General features: G+C 40.7%; 1 protein-coding gene across 1 annotated transcript; it reads right to left on the bottom strand.

Moving 5' to 3' along the window:
- Positions 1-525: 525 nt before the first annotated feature.
- Positions 526-14,178, bottom strand: LOC113081887 (E3 ubiquitin-protein ligase TRIM39-like). The gene is made up of 7 exons (XM_026253785.1): positions 14,098-14,178; positions 12,047-12,596; positions 3,196-3,291; positions 1,863-2,096; positions 1,520-1,667; positions 1,271-1,297; positions 526-1,170 (listed from the first exon to the last, which is right to left on the bottom strand). Exons 2-7 carry the CDS (start codon positions 12,593-12,595, stop codon positions 629-631), a joined length of 1,596 nt encoding a protein of 531 aa, XP_026109570.1. The 5' UTR covers position 12,596; positions 14,098-14,178; the 3' UTR covers positions 526-628.
- Positions 14,179-18,935: the final 4,757 nt, after the last annotated feature.

Raw genomic sequence — 18,935 nt, 5'->3', positions numbered from 1 at the left:
AGCTGTTTCTGAATGTATGATGAACTGTGTTAATCTGTTGCATTAATATTTTTAGTTTCTTTGTCATCTGAGCACAGGCGGCTCTCATTTCTCAGCGTCCAGAGGCTTGATGCAGTGAATGTCTTGTAAACGCTGTCCTCTGCTGGACACAAGCTCATCTTCTGTGAATATCAAATATATAATATCTGGCTCTGAATCATGATGATGAGTGCCATTCTGTGTCAGAAGAGATCGATCCTGTCTCACTTACAGACTGTCCTCTGAAACCTTCAGCGCTGCTTCATTAGTCCTCTCTAACGAGGAGAGAAGCTTCTTCATGTCAGACTCTGGGATTATTTGCAATTATTTATATATATTTTGCAGTAACTCATACAAAACATGACAAATTAAAACTGATGAAATGTACCCTTGTATGAAGTTGTATATTATGACAAAATTAAAATAAATACAAAAATTGTAATCTGCACACCAGGTTGAACATTTTTATTTATTTATTGACATGGGCTTTCATTTGTGAAAATCAAAGTCCCATTTCGGGTTTTCATGGTCCAGTCTGTAGCTGAGACAACTTACATTTTTTGTGAATAGTATTTAGAAACATTTAATTTAAAAGAAAAAGAGTGATAATTTATTTGTTAACAGGTGTGATGATCAGTGGTTTTGAGTTTTTACCTCCTTTATTAACGCTTGGGCTAAAGAATGGATAGAGTTTGTCAGTGAAAGTCTGAGCAGTGAAAGAGTAGATATGAGATCTGGAGCCCACATCATAAAAAGAGACCAGACCCTCCTCATAATCCACAAACACTCCGACAATCTCAGGTTTCTTTCTCAGAGATAAAGAGACAGGTGGATTATCAACAGCTGTATACTTATTCTTATTCCTCAGAATCAGAGTCCAGAATCCATTCTCTGGAGACAGTGTGATCTTCCCCTTTCTGTTAATGGATTCTCTGGCCACTCCTAAAGTCCACGCAGTCTTCCCCTTCACCTGCACCTCATAGTAAAATCTGCCTGAACTGAATGCCTGCTTTGCCAGAACAGAAACAGCATTATCAAATCTCTTTGGGTTTTCTGGGACGTCCTGCTCAATGTCTCCACGACTGACTTGTTTTCCATCATCAGACAGGATGAGATATGGATGCGCTGTATCAGGATCCAGAGTCACATCCACTAGATGAGAGATCAGACATTATCAATCAACTTCAGATCAAATATTTTCATATTAAGATTATAAAATGTACTGAAGAAAATAGTTTCAGTCACACTGTACCTGCAAACTTCTGAACACACTTCAACCCTGTGGATACAGTTGACAATATAACGATTAATTATGATAATATTTCATGTTAACATTTAGCATCAGTAATTTTAGTCAGATTTCTGCTTATGGTTTGTGTCACTGATATAATTCCTGTGAGTGCAGTTTGTACAGGTTTGTTAATACATCATATTGCTTTAGTTTAAGTTTGGATAGATCTTCACATAATAAATCTGTTCACTGTATTTGATATTCACATACCAGTTTGACCAATCTTTTTTATTCTCCCATCTAGAGTTTTCTTCAGCTGAATCAGAGCTCTATTCACTGAATACACATTCACATCAGAGTCAATCCTGATCTCAGTCCAGTTCTTGGTGTGTGGACGACTGAACAGAGATGAGAACATCTGCAGCAGGAGAGAGAAGAGTATTAAATATGATCATATGCAGGAGCTTTCTTAACTCATTTTTCTTCTTTCACTTTATTACAGTTTCATTCTCTCTCATACAGTTTCTGAAGACAGCAGCTCATCAGGTTTGTCAGCAGAGCATCAGACCAATAATATTCTGCATTCTCAGTGATGATACAGATGATGACAGACCTGAATGAGGTGCAGATGATCATCAGTGTGTGAGATCTGCTCCAGCTCAGTGTTTCTCTTCTTCAGATCAGTGATTTCCTGCTGCAGCTCTTTAATGAGATCTTCAGCCTGTTTCTCTGCTGCTTTCTGCTGTTCCTCCATCATCTTCAGCAGCTCAGACTGACACCTCTCAATGGAGCGGATCAGATCAGTGAAGAGCTTAACACTGGACGATTTCTCTTTCTCTGTGTTTCTCTGATCGATGAGATCAATTAGAAGTTAGTTTCATTCAGATGTACATCACAATAGAGAAGAAAAGACAATCACAACTTCTGCTTCATAACCCCAGGCGAAAACAGTGCAGTAAAATATTTTTTGTACTTTGTACTTACTACACTTCTATAATGTAGTTAAAGTTATCTATTTTAACACACTAATTTTGTACTTTTTATGCTAAAATATTATTTAGTGCTTCTTCAGATAATCTAGTGTACTCAACTGTGCTATTTTGGGTCACCAATTATAAACTAAAATGTGCTTTTAACATATTTTCTTAGTTTAAAAAGAAAGAAAAGAAAAGAATATCTATTTAGTTACCAGTAGAACTGAAACCATCTTTCATACACTTTTAAATATACTTATACATATGAAATAACACTTATTAATTATTTAAAATATAAGAATAATTTATAATGCATATACACAACATTTATTTATAATGTATTTCTCACATTTTTATAGATTAAATAATTTATTTCAAATGTTATTGTAACTATGCTAACATTCCCTTTATATGATATGCTTTAATACATGTTTATGGTGTCTTTAAATAGTCAAAACAATCAAGTACACTATTACCAAGTCATTAGTAGCACTTTCTTCCACATTAAAAATATATTTGGTGGATTCAGGTATGCTTTGTTTTTGCCTGAGCCAACTTTAAGGAGAGAGGCCACTCAAAAATGTAATTTCTCATCTGCTGATCTCATGTTTACGGTGGCAGAGATAGCTCAACTTCAGAAAACACATGCAAATAGAAAAAGCACCAGCAAATCAAGAAAACATCTTCATCAGTTTGACAGCAAGGTGCTGCAAATGCTCACAAAACAACCAAATAAAGAATTTTATTTGGAGCGCGTTTCTTTATTTGGTTGTGCTGTGAGTATTTTCAGTGCGTGTTTTTTTTTTTTTTTTTTTTTTTTTTCAGGTGTTTTTTTTTTCTATTTGCAGTGTATTGAGCTCTCTCGGCCATCATACGTGTTTCCTGAAAAAAAAAATTTAATTCAGCACCTTCATCAATTATGCATTAAATATTATGAAGCTTAACAATGATTTTCATAATTTGATCCCAAACCTTCCTCTCCTCTACTGAGAGCTGGATCTCCTGAATCTTCTTCATTCTGGTCTGGATCATCTGCTGCACGTCTGTCTGTGTCTGAAGCAGCTGATTCTACAGACAGAGAAAAACACACTGTTATCTCTGAATTTACTTTTCCTTCTTCTGACAGTTTCCAGGGTAAATCCACACTAGATTTAAACAGATTTTAAAAGATTAAAAAAAAAAATAGCACACAACTATTTATGTAATCAACTTCCAAAAACTAAGTATTTGTAATTCGAGTATATTTTATTATGCTCATACAGTGCCTTACGAAAGTATTTCATTTTTTTTGTTTCACTTTTTTTTCCATATTTTATTATGTTGCAGCCTTATGTTAATTGCATTAAATTACTTTTTTCCCACATCAATCTACACTCCATACACCATAATGACAAAGCAAAAACAGAATTGTTACAGCTTTGTTAATTTATTAAAAATAAAAAATCTTAAATAAGTACACTGCACAAGTATTCACACCCTTAACTTAGCCGTACTTGGCTGAAGCACCTGTACAGCCTCAAGTCTTTTTGAGTACTGTGTGAAAAGCTTTGCACATCATCATTTGGCAACTATCTGCTCTTCTTCTCCTCATCTCTTCACTTCTCAAGCTCTGTCAGGTTAGAAGAGGGCAGATGCACAGGTTTCTCCAGAAATATTTGATTGGGTTCAAGCTCAAGTTGTGTCTGGGCAACACAAGGACATTCAAAGAGTTGTCTATAAGCTACTCTTGCTATGTTTAGGGTCATTGTCCTGTTGGAAGGTGAACCTTCTGCTCAGTCTGAGGTTCTGAATGCTCTGGACTGGGTTTTATTAAAAGCTGTTTTGGAGCTTTTCTTCTACTCTGATGAGTTCCTCAGTCCCTGCCGCTGCAAAACAGTCCCACAGCATGAGGCTCTAGCACACTTTACTTTTGGATGCTACTTTACAGGTGATGAGCAAATTTTAATAAATTTACAAAGATGTTAAAAACCTGTTTTCTGCCATTATGTTGAATGCAGTGTAGAATGATGTGGGGAAAAATAATTAATATAATTTTATAATTAAATAATTTAAAGCAGTTGAACCTATACTGTAGCAGCAAAATAACAAAAAGTGAAACAAATGAAGGGGTATGAATGCTTTCGTAATGAAATATAATCAGATTAGTTACTTTTTAATGGAATACATATTTTTCATTTACAGATTTTTTTAAATTCTCCTCTTTAGAAATCCTGTTGTGTTTCATACCATTTAGCTTTGATTATATTTACAATATTGAATGGAGATATAAATGTAGAATTTGCATAATTATTTGTTTCAAAATTCTACAAGTTTCCAACTATAGCTGTGAAATACTATGTCTTCATCATATGTAGTGATTTTCAGTAACTGTTGATTCTGGAGATCTTTACAAAAAATATTTCAAACCTGGAAGACTTTTGGCATCATGCTGTTTTCATATTTATACATTTTTATTCATATAATGCAGGGTTTCCAAACATTTTTGTCAGCCAAACCTCTTTGACATGAAATATTTACTTAAAACGTATCTGAGGAAGTGAATATTGTAATAATTTAACACATTTTCATGTTTACAATTTAATGCCATTTAATGGTCACACTGACAGGGAGGTAAACAAATTAAATATTTCTATTTTTAGTTTTTAAATAATTTATTTTACATTTTGATGATTTTATTAATTATCAGCCTTTTATAGCTTTTATAAACTCACAAACCTTCTACAGTTCTTACATTATGCCCCGTTTGGGAAACCCTGCTGTAATGTAATGTTTAATGCATTTTATGATGTTGAAATCAAAAAGTGGAATATATTTTCTTTCTCTTTGTTTTTTATATACATTTCACAAGCTAGGACCACGCCACAAACAAGCTAAGAAACTGGGGAAGATTAGAAAGAGGATGAAGGGGTCAAGGGAATGGGATGATGGTCAGGTTGAACAGGGCATCTTGAATTGATGGCTCAGAGAATCTCAGCATGGGGGTAACGTCTCTAGCATATATTTAGGCCAGACAATGAGGACCCCCCGATACAACCTGATAGAAATATAATGTGGGAAAAGGTTGGCTGAATGGATGAGAAAGAGATGGAAGGGTGGGTTCGAGAGAACTAGACTAGCAGTGCGGTGTGATGTCGCCCGGTATATATGTAGGTTTTTAGAAGTAAGGTTATTGTTTGGGGCGTGCCCCTGCTCCGAACTTTGTTAATATCAATTAACTCCATTTCACATGCTAGGACCAAGCCACAAACAAGCTAAGAAACTTGGGAAGAGTAGAAAGAGGATGAAGAGGTCGAGGGAATGGGAAGATGGTCAGGTTGATCAGGGCATCTTGAATTGATAGCTCAGAGAGACTTAGCGTGGGGGTACTGTCTCTAGTATATATTTAGGCCAGACAATCAGGACCCCCAAAGTTGGGAAGAGCTGAGTTAAGAGTGAGCTCAGAATGCCTGGTCATACGGAGAGGATGCAGAGGCTGATTAGTTCAGGCGTTCGATGGTTAACACAGGTTCTTGTTTTGTAAGCCTTTAGAAGTATGAATTTGTTAGAAAGCTGGGCAATCGTAGCCAGTGGTTATTCGTAGGAATAGTTGATCCCTCACAAGTAGGTTTAAGTTGGACTTGCCCGAAGGAGGAATTGTTGTTGAGTAGATTATGTGGGTCTATGCATGAATTGCATAACTGCTAAACATAATCGTCCCTTGTTTATGGTTTCAACTTCTGCTGCATAGTCTGAGTGGATGAGTAGATTCGGTTTATTCAATCCCCCAAGGATGGCTGTTATGACTATGGGATACGTTTCATTATGCTGTGTAGACAGCTCTTGACTGTGGATTGTAGAAACTGAATTCTGGAGGCTGATCAGAATCAACCCACCAGCCACCATATTAACTGCTGAAGTCTATTTAGGGTGTTGCATCACTATACAGTTGAATGAAGCCGGGATGAGAGATGTAGATTAGTGTGGATATCCTCATTATGGAAGTGCGATGAAGATGCAACTATCTGAGTGAGTAATGAGTATTCTGAGTATTCTGTGGTTGTGATGATATGGTTAATAGTTGGAATGAGAGTGTCATGGAGAGAAGATAAGTTGATTTAATTCAGCCTCTTCTGCTAGTGGCCTGTCAACTATGTCAGGTTCTTGATAGGAGTCCAGAGGTGCTTTGCAAGTCAGTCTGCTGGTGACGTAGGGTTATGAGAGCAGGAGTGTGGCGAGTGGGGCGGTGCCGAGAGGCGTGGGAACGAGGAGTGAGGCCAGGTGTAGTGATTGGAGATGAGCTGCACCTGCGCCCCACCGCCAGTATCGAGTCCCACGTAGGAGATGGAAGGATATAAAACCGACTATAGTGAAGGACGAGAGAGGACCAGGCCTGGGACATTATTTTATGTTTTGGCTTTTATTTGTGCGCGTCAGTCGCCGTGAGGGGCTGACGCGCTGTTTTGTTTATTTTTGAATATTAAAGTGATTTTTGATTGTGCGCCGGTTCCCGCCTCCTTCTTCCCGATGAGTATGGAGTTTGTATTATTACAGTGGTTCCGAAGCCCGGGAGAAGGAGGGACGCGCTGCTGAAGATCCCTCGCTGCTGTGGTGAATCCGCGGTGCCCTCGAGCAGGCGAAGTATGTGCCGCCAGGGACGCTCGAGGCGGTGGGCTGGAGCGAGTTGCCGGGGACGGGCGAGCTCGCTGCCGGCCGCCCACGATATGGAGGGGCGGCTGCCGTCCGTGAGGGAGCGGAGGAGTCGGCGCCGTTCGCCAGGGGGCCGGAGCCTGCCGCCTCCGTGATGGAATCCGGAGGGGCAGGGAACGGGGGACTCCTGCCGCTGCCCAAAATCGGAGGAGCCGTCGCCGTCCACCGGGCGGCGGAGGAGTGTCGTGCCGTCCGCCGAGGGCCGTCCAGTGCCACCGCCGGGTATCGAGTCCCACGTAGGAGATGGAAGGATATAAAACCGACTATAGTGAAGGACGAGAGAGGACCAGGCCTGGGACATTATTTTATGTTTTGGCTTTTATTTGTGCGCGTCAGTCGCCGTGAGGGGCTGACGCGCTGTTTTGTTTATTTTTGAATATTAAAGTGATTTTTGATTGTGCGCCGGTTCCCGCCTCCTTCTTCCCGATGAGTATGGAGTTTGTATTATTACAGTGGTTCCGAAGCCCGGGAGAAGGAGAGACGCGCTGCTGAAGATCCCTCGCTGCTGTGGTGAATCCGCGGTGCCCTCGAGCAGGCGAAGTATGTGCCGCCAGGGACGCTCGAGGCGGTGGGCTGGAGCGAGTTGCCGGGGACGGGCGAGCTCGCTGCCACCGCCGGGTACCGCGGAGGAGATCACCCAGCCGGTGGAGGGCCGAGCAGCAGTTTTTTTTTTTTTCTCTCTCCCCTCTCTCTTCCCTGTCGTTCCTCCTTCCATCTCCTTTTCTCTCGCCTCGTCTGTCCTACTCCCCTCGTGGGAACGAGGAGTGAGGCCAGGTGTAGTGATTGGAGATGAGCTGCACCTGCACCCCACCGCCTTTATCGAGTCCCACGTAGGAGATGGAAGGATATAAAACTGGAACGACTATAGTGAAGGACGAGAGAGGACCAGGCCTGGGATATTATTTTATGTTTGCTTTTTATTTGTGTTTTGTTTATTTTGAATATTAAAATTATGTTTTGATTGTGCGCCGGTTCCCGCCTCCTTCTTCCCGATAAGTATGGAGTTTGTATCGTTACAAGGAGTTTCTCGCATGGCTCCGTCACAGAATGCGCAGGCGTGAAGACGAGAGACAGCCCTGACAATGGCTGAAGAATGGTGGAAGAAAGGATGTTGGGATGAAAGGATGTCTTTGAGTAGGGGGGGGGGGGTTGAGGATGAGAGTATATAGGAGGGGGAAGGAGGTAGGGGAAGGTAGGGAGAGAGTGCAATTGAGAGGTAAAGAGAGGGTAGAATAGGCTGAAGGAAGGGTGGAAGAAGGGATGTTGGGATGAAAGGATGTTTGTGAGTGGGGTGTTGCAAGATGTAGGAAGGGAGGGAGCTGTATGATCCTCCAACTGAGGCACTGCTGTGGTGGTGGTGCTGTTGTAGCTGTATGATCGTCCACTTCAGGTGCTGCCGTGGTGGTGCTGTTGTAGCTGTATGATCATCCACCTGAGATGATGATTGGAATTGAACTAATGGTTTCGTCTGGTCAGAGGAGAACTGTCCCCCCAACTGAGCCTGGTTTCTACCAAGGTTTTTTTCTCCATTCTGTCACCGATGGAGTTTCGGCTCCTTGCCGCTGACGCCTCTGGCTTGCTTAGTTGGGGTCACTTCATCTACAGCGATATCATTGACTTGATTGCAAATAAAAACAGACACTATTTAAACTGAACAGAGATGACATCACTGAATTCAATGATGAACTGCATAATTTTGCATTATTGAGACACTGTTTTCCAAATGAATGTTGTTCAGTGCTTTGACGCAATGTATTTTGTTTAAAGCACTATATAAACAAAGGTGATTGATTGATTGATGATGCCGTGATGGTGCTGTTGTAGCTCTATGATCGTCCACTTCAGGTGCTGCCGTGGTGGTGCTGTTGTTACCTGAATGATGGTCCCCCTGAAGCACTGCTGTGGTGGTGCTGTTGTAGCTGTATGATGGTCCACTTGAGGCACTGCCGTGGTGGTGCTGTTGTAGCTGTATGATGGTCCACTTGAGGCACTGCCGTGGTGGTGCTGTTGTAGCTGTATGATGGTCCACCTGAGGCGCTGCCATGGTATTGCTTGTTGTAGCTTTATGATCGTCCACTTCAGGTGCTTCCATGGTGGTGCTGTTGTAGCTGAATGATGATCCACCTGAGGTGATGCCGTGGTGGTGCTGTTGTACCTGAATGATCATCCACCTGAGGTGATGCTGTGGTGGTGCTGTTGTAGCTGTATGATGGTCTGCCTGAGGTGACTCCGTAGTGGTGCTGTTGTAGCTGTATGATCGTCCACTTCAGGTGATGCCATGGTTATGCTGTTGTAGCTATATAATGGTCTACCTGAGGCGCTGCCGTGGTGGGCTGTTGTTAGCTGCGAGCTCGTCCGCATGAGGCACTGCCTTGGAGGTTGAAGGGAGACCGGCTGGTCTGCATGAGCAAAGACTAGAGAATACCCAAGGCGTGTCACTCCTTTAGTTTAAATGGATTGAGGAACAGTGAATGGGCATCTGGAATTTAGAAGTAGCTATAGAGAATTATTAGAAAACACAGAGCCGTATTGCTGATTGTTTGTTTATTTACTTATTAAGCCATACCAGCATATGTGGCTATATTTCATGGCAAACAAAAGTTAATATGTAAATCAATCCGTACACAAGTCAAGGGGGAACAATTTACAATATTCAATTTAACCACCCTGCGTGTCTTAGTGCTGTGAGCGCGTATTTGCTGTAATCAGCTGAAATTAAGGGTATAGGAATTATGTTGGGATGAAAGGATGTTTGTGAGTGGAGTTTATTGAGCAAACTGTGAGCATAGAGAAGAGAGATCAAGTTGAGCCAATGCAGGTGGAATTACGTCTTGCCTGCCGCTAAGGAGTGCTGCGGTTTGATGCTGTGGAGGAGAATTCTTGTGATGTCACGTGTGACCGAGAGTGACTCCCTAGGAGTTGCCGGAAGTGCTGAGGGCTCAAAGTTTGTCATGACAGAAGTTTTATTGATACTGAATATAGTTGAAAGAACTGTTTATTATCTGCATGATTGAATTGGATACCTTGGATTTAAGAGCGTGTTGAAGGCGACCCATGGTTCAGTTGTCCGATTCTAAAAGATGTGCAATGAGAGCGCTGAGGAAGCTTGAGAGAAGCGGCTCACGAGGGGAGCAAGAATTCAGTTTCTGAGTCCACCACGTAAACAATGATGGTGATCTCGGCCAGCGGAACCCACTGACGGAGAGGGTGGAGACCGGGAACAGCTCAGAATCCTCCCGAGATGGGCCTGGGAGTAGACGCTCGTGGCCCAGAATGTGCGCGACCTAACGCGACTGCTCGGAAAGACACTGCGATCGGGATGATGAGAGGTGATACTTGAGTTTCGCCAGTGATATTGAATCAAACAGAGCGCCGTCCAGACCAGGCGAGTCCATCTGTCCATCGAGAGAACGAGATTACCAGTGCGGTGTGATGTCGCCCGGTATATATGGAGGTTTTTAGAAGTCAGATGATTGTTTGGGGCATACCCCTGCTCCAAACTTTTGTTAATACCAATTAACTCCATATAAATATTGTATGTTTAATGGTAAGTTTAAAACTAACCCTAATTTGAAAAGTATACATTACCTAAAATGAGTAACCATCACATTATTGAATTGAATTACTAATCACAGTTGTCATAAAGTAATCTGTAATCAGTAACTGTCTAGTTTGTAAAGCCGCGTTTCCAGCGCAGGAACTTTACCCAGGAACTAGGGACTTTGGGCTGGTATTCGGTGTGTTTCCACCGCAGGAACCAGGGACTAAATAAAGTTCTGGGTAAAAAGATGCCCCTCAGAAAGTCCCTGATGGCGAGGTAGTACTTTTTCTAAGTTCCAGAACTTTCAGGGCCGGGACTTGGTTGAGTTCATGCAGCATTGTGATTTCAACCACCATTTATTCTGATCATTTTCTAAATATTACTGTTATTATGTCATGAAATGTAATTTTAAAAGTATTTCAGGTGAGAATGTAGTTGTTTAAAACTCATATCTTTGGTTTATTCATAAAGACAGCGCCTATTTTAAAATGTGTTTGGCTGATTTCCGAGACGTGAGCTCCACCCGATCAGCGAGAGCTCAGTGATCATGTACCCTCCGAGAGCAGCCTCACCATGGCTTGTCCTTCTGATATGTGCCGCTGGCTCTAATGTCTCTTTAGTGGTTAAACATAAAATAACATTGTTTTGGGTAAATCTAACAGATAATCTTTGGTCTGTTTTCAATTTATCTATAGGTTAAAATTAAAATAAAAAAGGCAAACTGATATAATATTTAGTTTCATTGTAATGGCTGTATATATACACATTTCCCTGAACTAAGTAAATTTCTGCGGCTATTATTATGTTCAAATGAAAACGAAAGGAGGCAGTGGTATTTGATAACCTATTTCATTTTATAGTAAATGTACAGTGAGGAAGATTGCAGTAGCCAAGGCGAGCTGACTGATGTTATCAAGTATGCTGCTGTTTGCAGATTTACCGGATTTGCGTCGTCACATACATCACACTCCCGATGTCAAATGCACAACGTCTGAACTACCGAGGATGCATGTCCAAAATCAGCATACTTTGTATTGAGAAACGCGCACAGACCTACGTCACCAGTCTATTTGGCTTATCTTTCCGGTACGTTAGACCACGGTGGAAACGCAAAAAGCCACAGGTCTGGGGGGTGGGGATGTGGGGAGTCCCTTGGAAAAAAGTTCCTGGTACAAATGTTCCGGGTAACTTCGGTGGAAACGGGGCATTAGTTATCCTTCCAGCCCTGCATATAACAAATAATAAATCCAAATTCTAAATATATACAATCTACTCCACTTTCCTGCTGAACTGCAGTTTTAAACAGATATTCTTTTAATTGATCAACGAGGTCTTCCCTTGACATATCGATCTTCTGTTGATCACACAGTTTCACGTGATACTAATTCAGAGTTCACCAGACTTCAACTTTGGAACGCAGTGAAGTCCAAAACAACTTCACTGGAGCTTGTGTTTCTGCTTTATCACTCTACCAATGAAACGAAAAGTGTAGACTGACCCTTAACCTAAAAAAAGACAGTTTCTTCAACATGCCAACACAGAGAAAAGAAAACTGTATTTCATGGGTGTTTAAAGTGTTTTGTTTGTATATCTTGCCTTCTTCTGCTGACTCTCCTCTTCTATAGGAACAATGTTGTGAGTCCTGTGGTCTCCTTCAGTGCAGGACAGACACACACTCGTCTGATCATCTCTGCAGAACAGATCCAGAGGTCTCTCGTGTTTCTGGCATATATAATCCTCCAGATTTTCCACAGCGTTGATCAGTTTGTGTTTCTTTAGACCTGGGACTCTGTGATGAGGCTCCAGATGAGTCTCACAGTAAGAGCTTTGACACATAAGGCAGGACTTCACGGCTTTTTGCTTTCTTCCATCACAGATGTCACAAAACACCTCGGATGCTAGATTGAGCTTCTCCTGAAAGTGTTGCACAACCTCTCTGAGTGTTGTATTAATCTTGAGATCAGGTCTTTTTCTGAATGTTTCTTTACAGAGTGGACAGAAGCAGGTCTGTGTGTTTGTCCAGCACTTGGTCAGGCAGGTTCTGCAGAAGTTGTGTCCACATGGAGTGGTGACTGGATCAGTGAACACATCCAGACAGATGGAGCACTGGAGCTCCTCATTTAGTGGACCACTGGAGGATGCCATGCTGAAAAGATAAGTAATGAAAATATATCATCTACATTGCTGAATAGAGCAGTTTTGATAATGTTAGTTTGTGTACGGATGTTGCATTTTAAAAACAAATCCAACTAAAAACATTAAAAAAAACTAAACTACAGACCACTGTTTATAACAAAGCAGCCATTGAGCCATTTGTGACGAGTTTCTGACTGGAATTTAGGACAGAACTGAGGAATGTCAATCACACAAAGCCTAAGCTTCCTGTCTGACAACATATTGAAATGGAAACAGTGGTGTGGTGAACACTGTTCAGATGACTCAAGAGTTGCAACTATGGCAGCTGAGAAGGCCATTCTCTGTGTGTATTTTTTTTAAAGATTTTTCAGAGCCTGATATGTTCGGTATAAATGCGTGCTTAATGCTGCAAAATACACTTAATGTTACAGTCACTGCACTTGTGTCCAGAATAAAAGAGAACATCTCAATCAAGTGAAGAGATTTGTGGAAACTGTGGTTCCTAATTATTGTGATCCAACATTTGCTTCGCAAACATTTCAGGTGAAGAATAATCCACTTCTTACCTCAGAGACTGTGTTATGATCTATATGACCTTATTATTTTTATTGTGAGTTTCAGGCATATCTTTATTGCTGATCACTCTTGTTGTGCTATGTTTTTGTAATATTTACCATTATATTTACCAAAGTGTCACTCCACCTAAAAATATACATATAAATATGTATAGTATATGTATATTACATTAATCAGAGTCTAGCACATCTTCCTAAGGAAAGGATATGGACCAGAAGACATTGCAGTTACTGAAAGATATTTAGACAGACTTAAAGATCTATATGTGTGCTCTTATTGCTTTAGTTATTTTGCCTTTAATGTAAATGAATGTGCAAACAATATAATTGCTCTTGTGAATTTATTTAGATGTTAATTTCATTATGTGAGCTGTCTCTTTAATGCAGTGTGGTTTATATTCATGTTGCTGCTGATTGGACTGATATTTTTGACACACCCACCAAACAAGAGAAAACACATCTCAGACCTGTAGCACACTGTTTCCAGGAAACCTGTTCAAACTGAAAACCAGAGCAAACGGTGCACACCAGTTTGAGCTTAAACTTGCTCCTGGTCTGATGCGTTAGATGACTCTTGATAATATTGGGTGATAGAAGAAGAAACTTAATAAAGAAACTAAATAAATAAAGATTTACAACAATATTTTAGTATCACAAAAGGGTATTTTTAAATGAAAGACAGCACAGAGAAAAGGTGGAAGTGTATATTTCAAACATACAACCCACTAATAAACACCATATATCATTTTTGTGATTTTCACTGGACTTTGTTCATTCTGTCTTCAGTTCAAGTACTTCATGTTTCTGCCTTCTCTAAACTGACAGCACACTTCAAACTTTGACTTACAGCCAATGAAATTATATTCTGTTACAAACATTGTTACTGCTTAATTATATTTAACTACTGAACGAGGCCTTTACATTTCCATCACTTACCTGTGAGTGAATAGCAGATTTTATCGGAAATTTTCAAGTATTTGAATAGGAGAGTTGTTGTTTGACGTGGCTTTCAGTTCATCTGTCGAGTTTCACTTTCACTGAAGTCTTTTTACCTGTCTACAGTGATGTCATAATGTAGGTGCGCCCATGATCATGAATATGAAACCGTTTCTAATTCATTCCTGCTGGGTGTGTAGCAGTTTAAAGCTGTGTCTGAAACCACTCACTCATTCACTCATTCACTAATCCCTATATAGTCTATGGCAGTTGAGTGGACTATATCAGAAAGAAGTGAATGGATTTGGACCTTGACTGCGAGGGAGAAACATCATCATATGTACTTTTATATTACATGTATCTTATTTTAGAAAATAATATTAATAGCAATAAGACTTAAAATGACTTTATATTGTAATTGTACATACCTCCGCGTCAACTTTGTGGATTCATTGATGGTATAATATTAATTTCAGCTTGAAACCTTTAGAGCATTTGTTTTGTTTTGGTAAGTTCATTTTTTATGACAGTCAAATATCACGTTACCGCTATACACAATTTGCAGCATGTTATAAATCGAGCACAGTAAACCTATACTTCACAGTGAAATCTTTACAATTTTCTGTGATTTCCTGGGAAGATAAAACATATAAATGTATTTGAATTGAAATCAAAGTTTGCTAGTTGGTAATAAACCACAGATATATAAAATGATGTCAGTTACCTGGACAAACACTGTACCAGTGAAGATTATTGAGTGGATTTGTGGATCAGTGTTTGTGTTTGATGTGTGTGGAAAATCTGGGCTCACTTTATACAACAACATCCTGAAATACAAGCCTTCATCATCCAAACTGGACTCAGTTAAAGAATTCGTCTCAGAAATCTGATTTACATGCATTGTTTAGAATATCAACACTTCAGTTTATTTGCCTACTATTTTTTTTAACCAGAGACGGACTGGACAGACTGGATTTTCTCCCAAACAGGCCCACCACAACTACACACAGTCAATACTATCTCTATTACTATCAATAACTTATATAAAATAATCATATTGCAGTTACTGTATGGCAAATAACATCACGAAACCAGCATGGTGACCCTTCTGACAAAAAAACAAAAAGCCATCACAGAAATTTGAATGATTTCCACTACAAATACCACAGAATGCAAAATGTATATGGCAATGATAAACATAAACATAGAATCTAGAAACCTGAAACAACATAATTCTATGACAAGCCATTCAGGAAATAATAAATGTGTATTGTGTGAATATGGATTGGTTCACTGGTTAAATGTATGGTTTAATGACAAACGCATTTGTTTATAATACATTGCTATATCGAGACATATATTGATTTAGATAAATCTGTCTGATCACATACACATGGGTTTGCTAGTAAACATTGGGCTCCTCAATATGCAATGGTTTCCTCAACTATATATTAGTTGAGATAAATCGGTTTTTCTAAGTATTCATCAGTTTGAATATATATTTTCTTCAAGTATATTATAGTTTAGATACATTGGTTGACCGAAATCATTCAAACTGCTCCTTGCCAGTGGCTGGAGTAAGAATATGAATGCTCATGATCCAAAAGAAAAAAAGAGAACACTGTCCAAATGCTGGAGTGCCCATAACAGCCACGAGAGGGCACTCCTTCTGAATTTTTGTTTGTTTTGTTCTGGACTTCAGTTCCAGTCACCTCTTGCACTGATTATTGTTTCATTATCTCCAGCTGTTGATCACTTACCTATTAGCTCACTCTTATTTATACCATGCTCACCTTTTATGGCTACACTATTCTGTTACAGAAAACTCAGGAAATCACAGAAGATCCACAAACACAGAAACTGTAAACACAAAGAAACAGGCAATACTGCAGCAACAAAGGACAAGGTGAGAATGCTGGAGATAATGAAATAACACCTGTAATAATCACAGATGGAGTTTCGGTTCCTTGCCGCTGTCGCCTCTGGCTTGCTTAGTTGGGGTCACTTCATTTACAGCGATATTGTTGACTTGATTGCACAGATACTATTTAAACTGAACTGAGGTATTTTTAGTGTTCAATTGTTTAAATTGATTATATTTTTATTATTTAATTATTTATCAGCTTTTATAAACTCACAAACCCACTACAATTATTAAATTGTAAAAAGCCAGCAGGTGCAACGAATACCAGCTTTTTGCTTCAGAGCTGAGTGATAACATCGTTCTGCTCTAATTACCACCATATTAGTTCTGATACCACATAAACTCAAATTCATAAATAGGCCTTTATCCATTTAATTATGAGTCTTAAAATGTCCATAACATAAAATTACTGTTGAGCCACAACACCGTCAACATACAATAGTTTTTGACTTGTACTGCGCTGCGCTGATTTCTAAAGACTGCTGCACAGTGGTGGTGACTAGCGTCTTAAGCTCAAACACTAAGAGAGTGCTTACGAATGGTCCACACCAAACTTACAAAAGTGTGACTTACAGAAAATATACTTGGCGTACGAATGTGTTGGGAATCGTGCCATAAGGTTAAGAGAGAGGTTAAGGAATAGGTTAAGAACTACTTAGCGATAAGAACGTTTTGGGTAACCGGGCCCAGGCCACTAGACACACTGAGGTATCTGGATACCTGGCTAACCTACACAGACCGTCTTGCTAGCTTCTGCAGACCATTAGCCTAGGCTAAGTGATTCAGTTCACCAGGCACAGACCATTTCTGTGGTTCACGTTCGAAGGACCATGCATTCCAGTACAGTTTCCTGCCCTTTAGGCTGTACCTGTCTACCTGTGTCTTCACGAAAGTTGTGGAGAGGGCGCTTGTTCCTACATGGAGAGCAGGGTGTTTGCATCCGCAACTACCACCACCATTTGCTTATACTAGCACAGTCTCGGGATCAGTTGTGCAAGCACAGGGACCTGATGCTCTATCAACTGCGCAAGTATGCATTTTCCACATTGAGCCTTCTCTCATATTGGCCCACTCTGACCTGGTTACCGAAGCTAATGCTCCTTGCAACAGCCCCTCACTGGCAGAATCTTCTGATGAAGGATCAGAATTCCTTGGTGATTCTTGGTGATTTACCCCAAGAGGTAGTTGACACAATCACTTCGATAGCACCATCTACGGGACACTCTTATGCCTTGAAGTGGAACCGGTACATTGAGTGGTGTTCTTCTCATTTAGAAGGGCCACCCAGAGATGCCTGATCAGGGTTGTGCTTTCCTTTGCACAGCAAAGGCTGTTATCTCCACCCTTGAAGCCTTTGTTGCTGTGATTGCTGCTAACCATCACTCTGTGGAATGGAAGCAAGACCTGGTCATCAAGTTCCTTAGGGGATGAAAAGGTAAAATCCTCCCCTGACCCTCTCCGTACCCTCTTGGGACCTGTCTCTGGTGCTTAAAACACTACAGCAGGGCCAGTTTAAGCCTTTGCAGTCAGTTTTTTTTTTCAATAAAAACTCTGTTTCTGCTTGCACTAGCCTCCATCAAGTGGTTTGGGGACCTGCATGCATTTTTGTTTGACAGTTTGTGCCTAGAGTATGAGCTGGCCGACTCCCAGGTAATCCTGAAGCCCCAGCCTGGCTCAGGACCTCAGACCAGCTCTTTGTCTGTTACAGTGGCCAGCAGAAGGGGAAGGCCATATGTAAGCAGAGGATGGCCCACTGGATTGTGGGTGCCATCATCCAGACTTACAGGCACAGGGTGTGCCTTGCCCACTCGGGTTGCGAGCTCACTCTACAAGGAGTGTTGCATCCTCCTGGGAACTGGCTTGTGGCACCTCGCTGATAGATATTTGTAGTGCTGCAGGCTGGGCAACCCCCAACATGTTCACTAGATTATACAGATTCACTGCTGTGTGTGTGTGGACTTGGATGGGTTAAATGCATAGCACCAATTCCGAGTATGGGTTACCATAATTGGCAAATGTCACGAGTTTCACTTATTTTCACTTTCAACCTTCCTGTGGAGGCAGTATCAAATTTGAAGCTCAAAATAGCATTTGAGGAGTAAGACTTGCAGTCATAAAACAAGTGTAATGTGTTCATTTAGGTGTCAAGTCAAGTCACCTTTATTTATATAGTACTTTAAACAAAATACATTGCGTCAAAGCAACTGAACAACATTCGTTAGGAGAACAGTGTGTCAATAATGCAAAATGATAGTTAAAGGCAGTTCATCATTGAATTCAGTGATGTCATCTCTGTTCAGTTTAAATAGTGTCTGTTTTTATTTGCAATCAAGTCAATGATATCGCTGTAGATGAAGTGACCCCAACTAAGCAAGCCAGAGGCGACAGCGGCAAGGAACCGAAACTCCATCGGTGACAGAATGGAGAAAAAACCTTGGGAGAAACCAGGCTCAGTTGAGGGGCCAGTTCTCCTCTGACCAGACGAAACCAGTAGTTCAATTCCAGGCTGCAGCAAAGTCAGATTGTGCAGAAGAATCATCTGTTTCCTGTGGTCTTGTCCTGGTGGTCCTCTGAGACAAGGTCTTTACAGGGGATCTGTATCTGGGGATCTAGTTGTCCTGGTCTCCGCTGTCTTTCAGGGCAGTAGAGGTCCTTTCTAGGTGCTGATCCACCATCTGGTCTGGATACGTACTGGATCCGGGTGACTGCAGTGACCCTCTGATCTGGACACAGACTGGATCTGGTGGCCACGGTGACCTCGGAACAAGAGAGAAACAGACAAATATTAGCGTAGATGCCATTCTTCTAATGATGTAGAAAGTACGGTGTTATGTGAAGTGTTCCGGTTCCGGTTTACCTAATTAATGCAGCCTAAAAATCTTTTAACGGATTTGGATATTAAAAGCATATTAGT

Source organism: Carassius auratus, unplaced genomic scaffold, assembly GCF_003368295.1.
Source record: "Carassius auratus strain Wakin unplaced genomic scaffold, ASM336829v1 scaf_tig00035191, whole genome shotgun sequence".
In the NCBI taxonomy this organism is placed as follows: domain Eukaryota; kingdom Metazoa; phylum Chordata; class Actinopteri; order Cypriniformes; family Cyprinidae; genus Carassius; species Carassius auratus.
Note: the sequence above shows the minus strand (reverse complement) of the source record. Positions and strands in the feature narration are given on the sequence as shown.

Coding starts and splice junctions, on each gene's coding strand:
- LOC113081887 (XM_026253785.1), bottom strand. CDS start 12,595: ATGGCATCCTCCAGTGGTCCACTAAATGAGGAGCTCCAGTGCTCCATC. Junction 3,292..12,046: donor AGGAGAGTCAGCAGAAGAAG/GCAAGATATACA, acceptor CTCTGTCTGTAG/AATCAGCTGCTTCAGACACA. Junction 1,171..1,270: donor GTGTGTTCAGAAGTTTGCAG/GTACAGTGTGAC, acceptor TCTCTCATCTAG/TGGATGTGACTCTGGATCCT.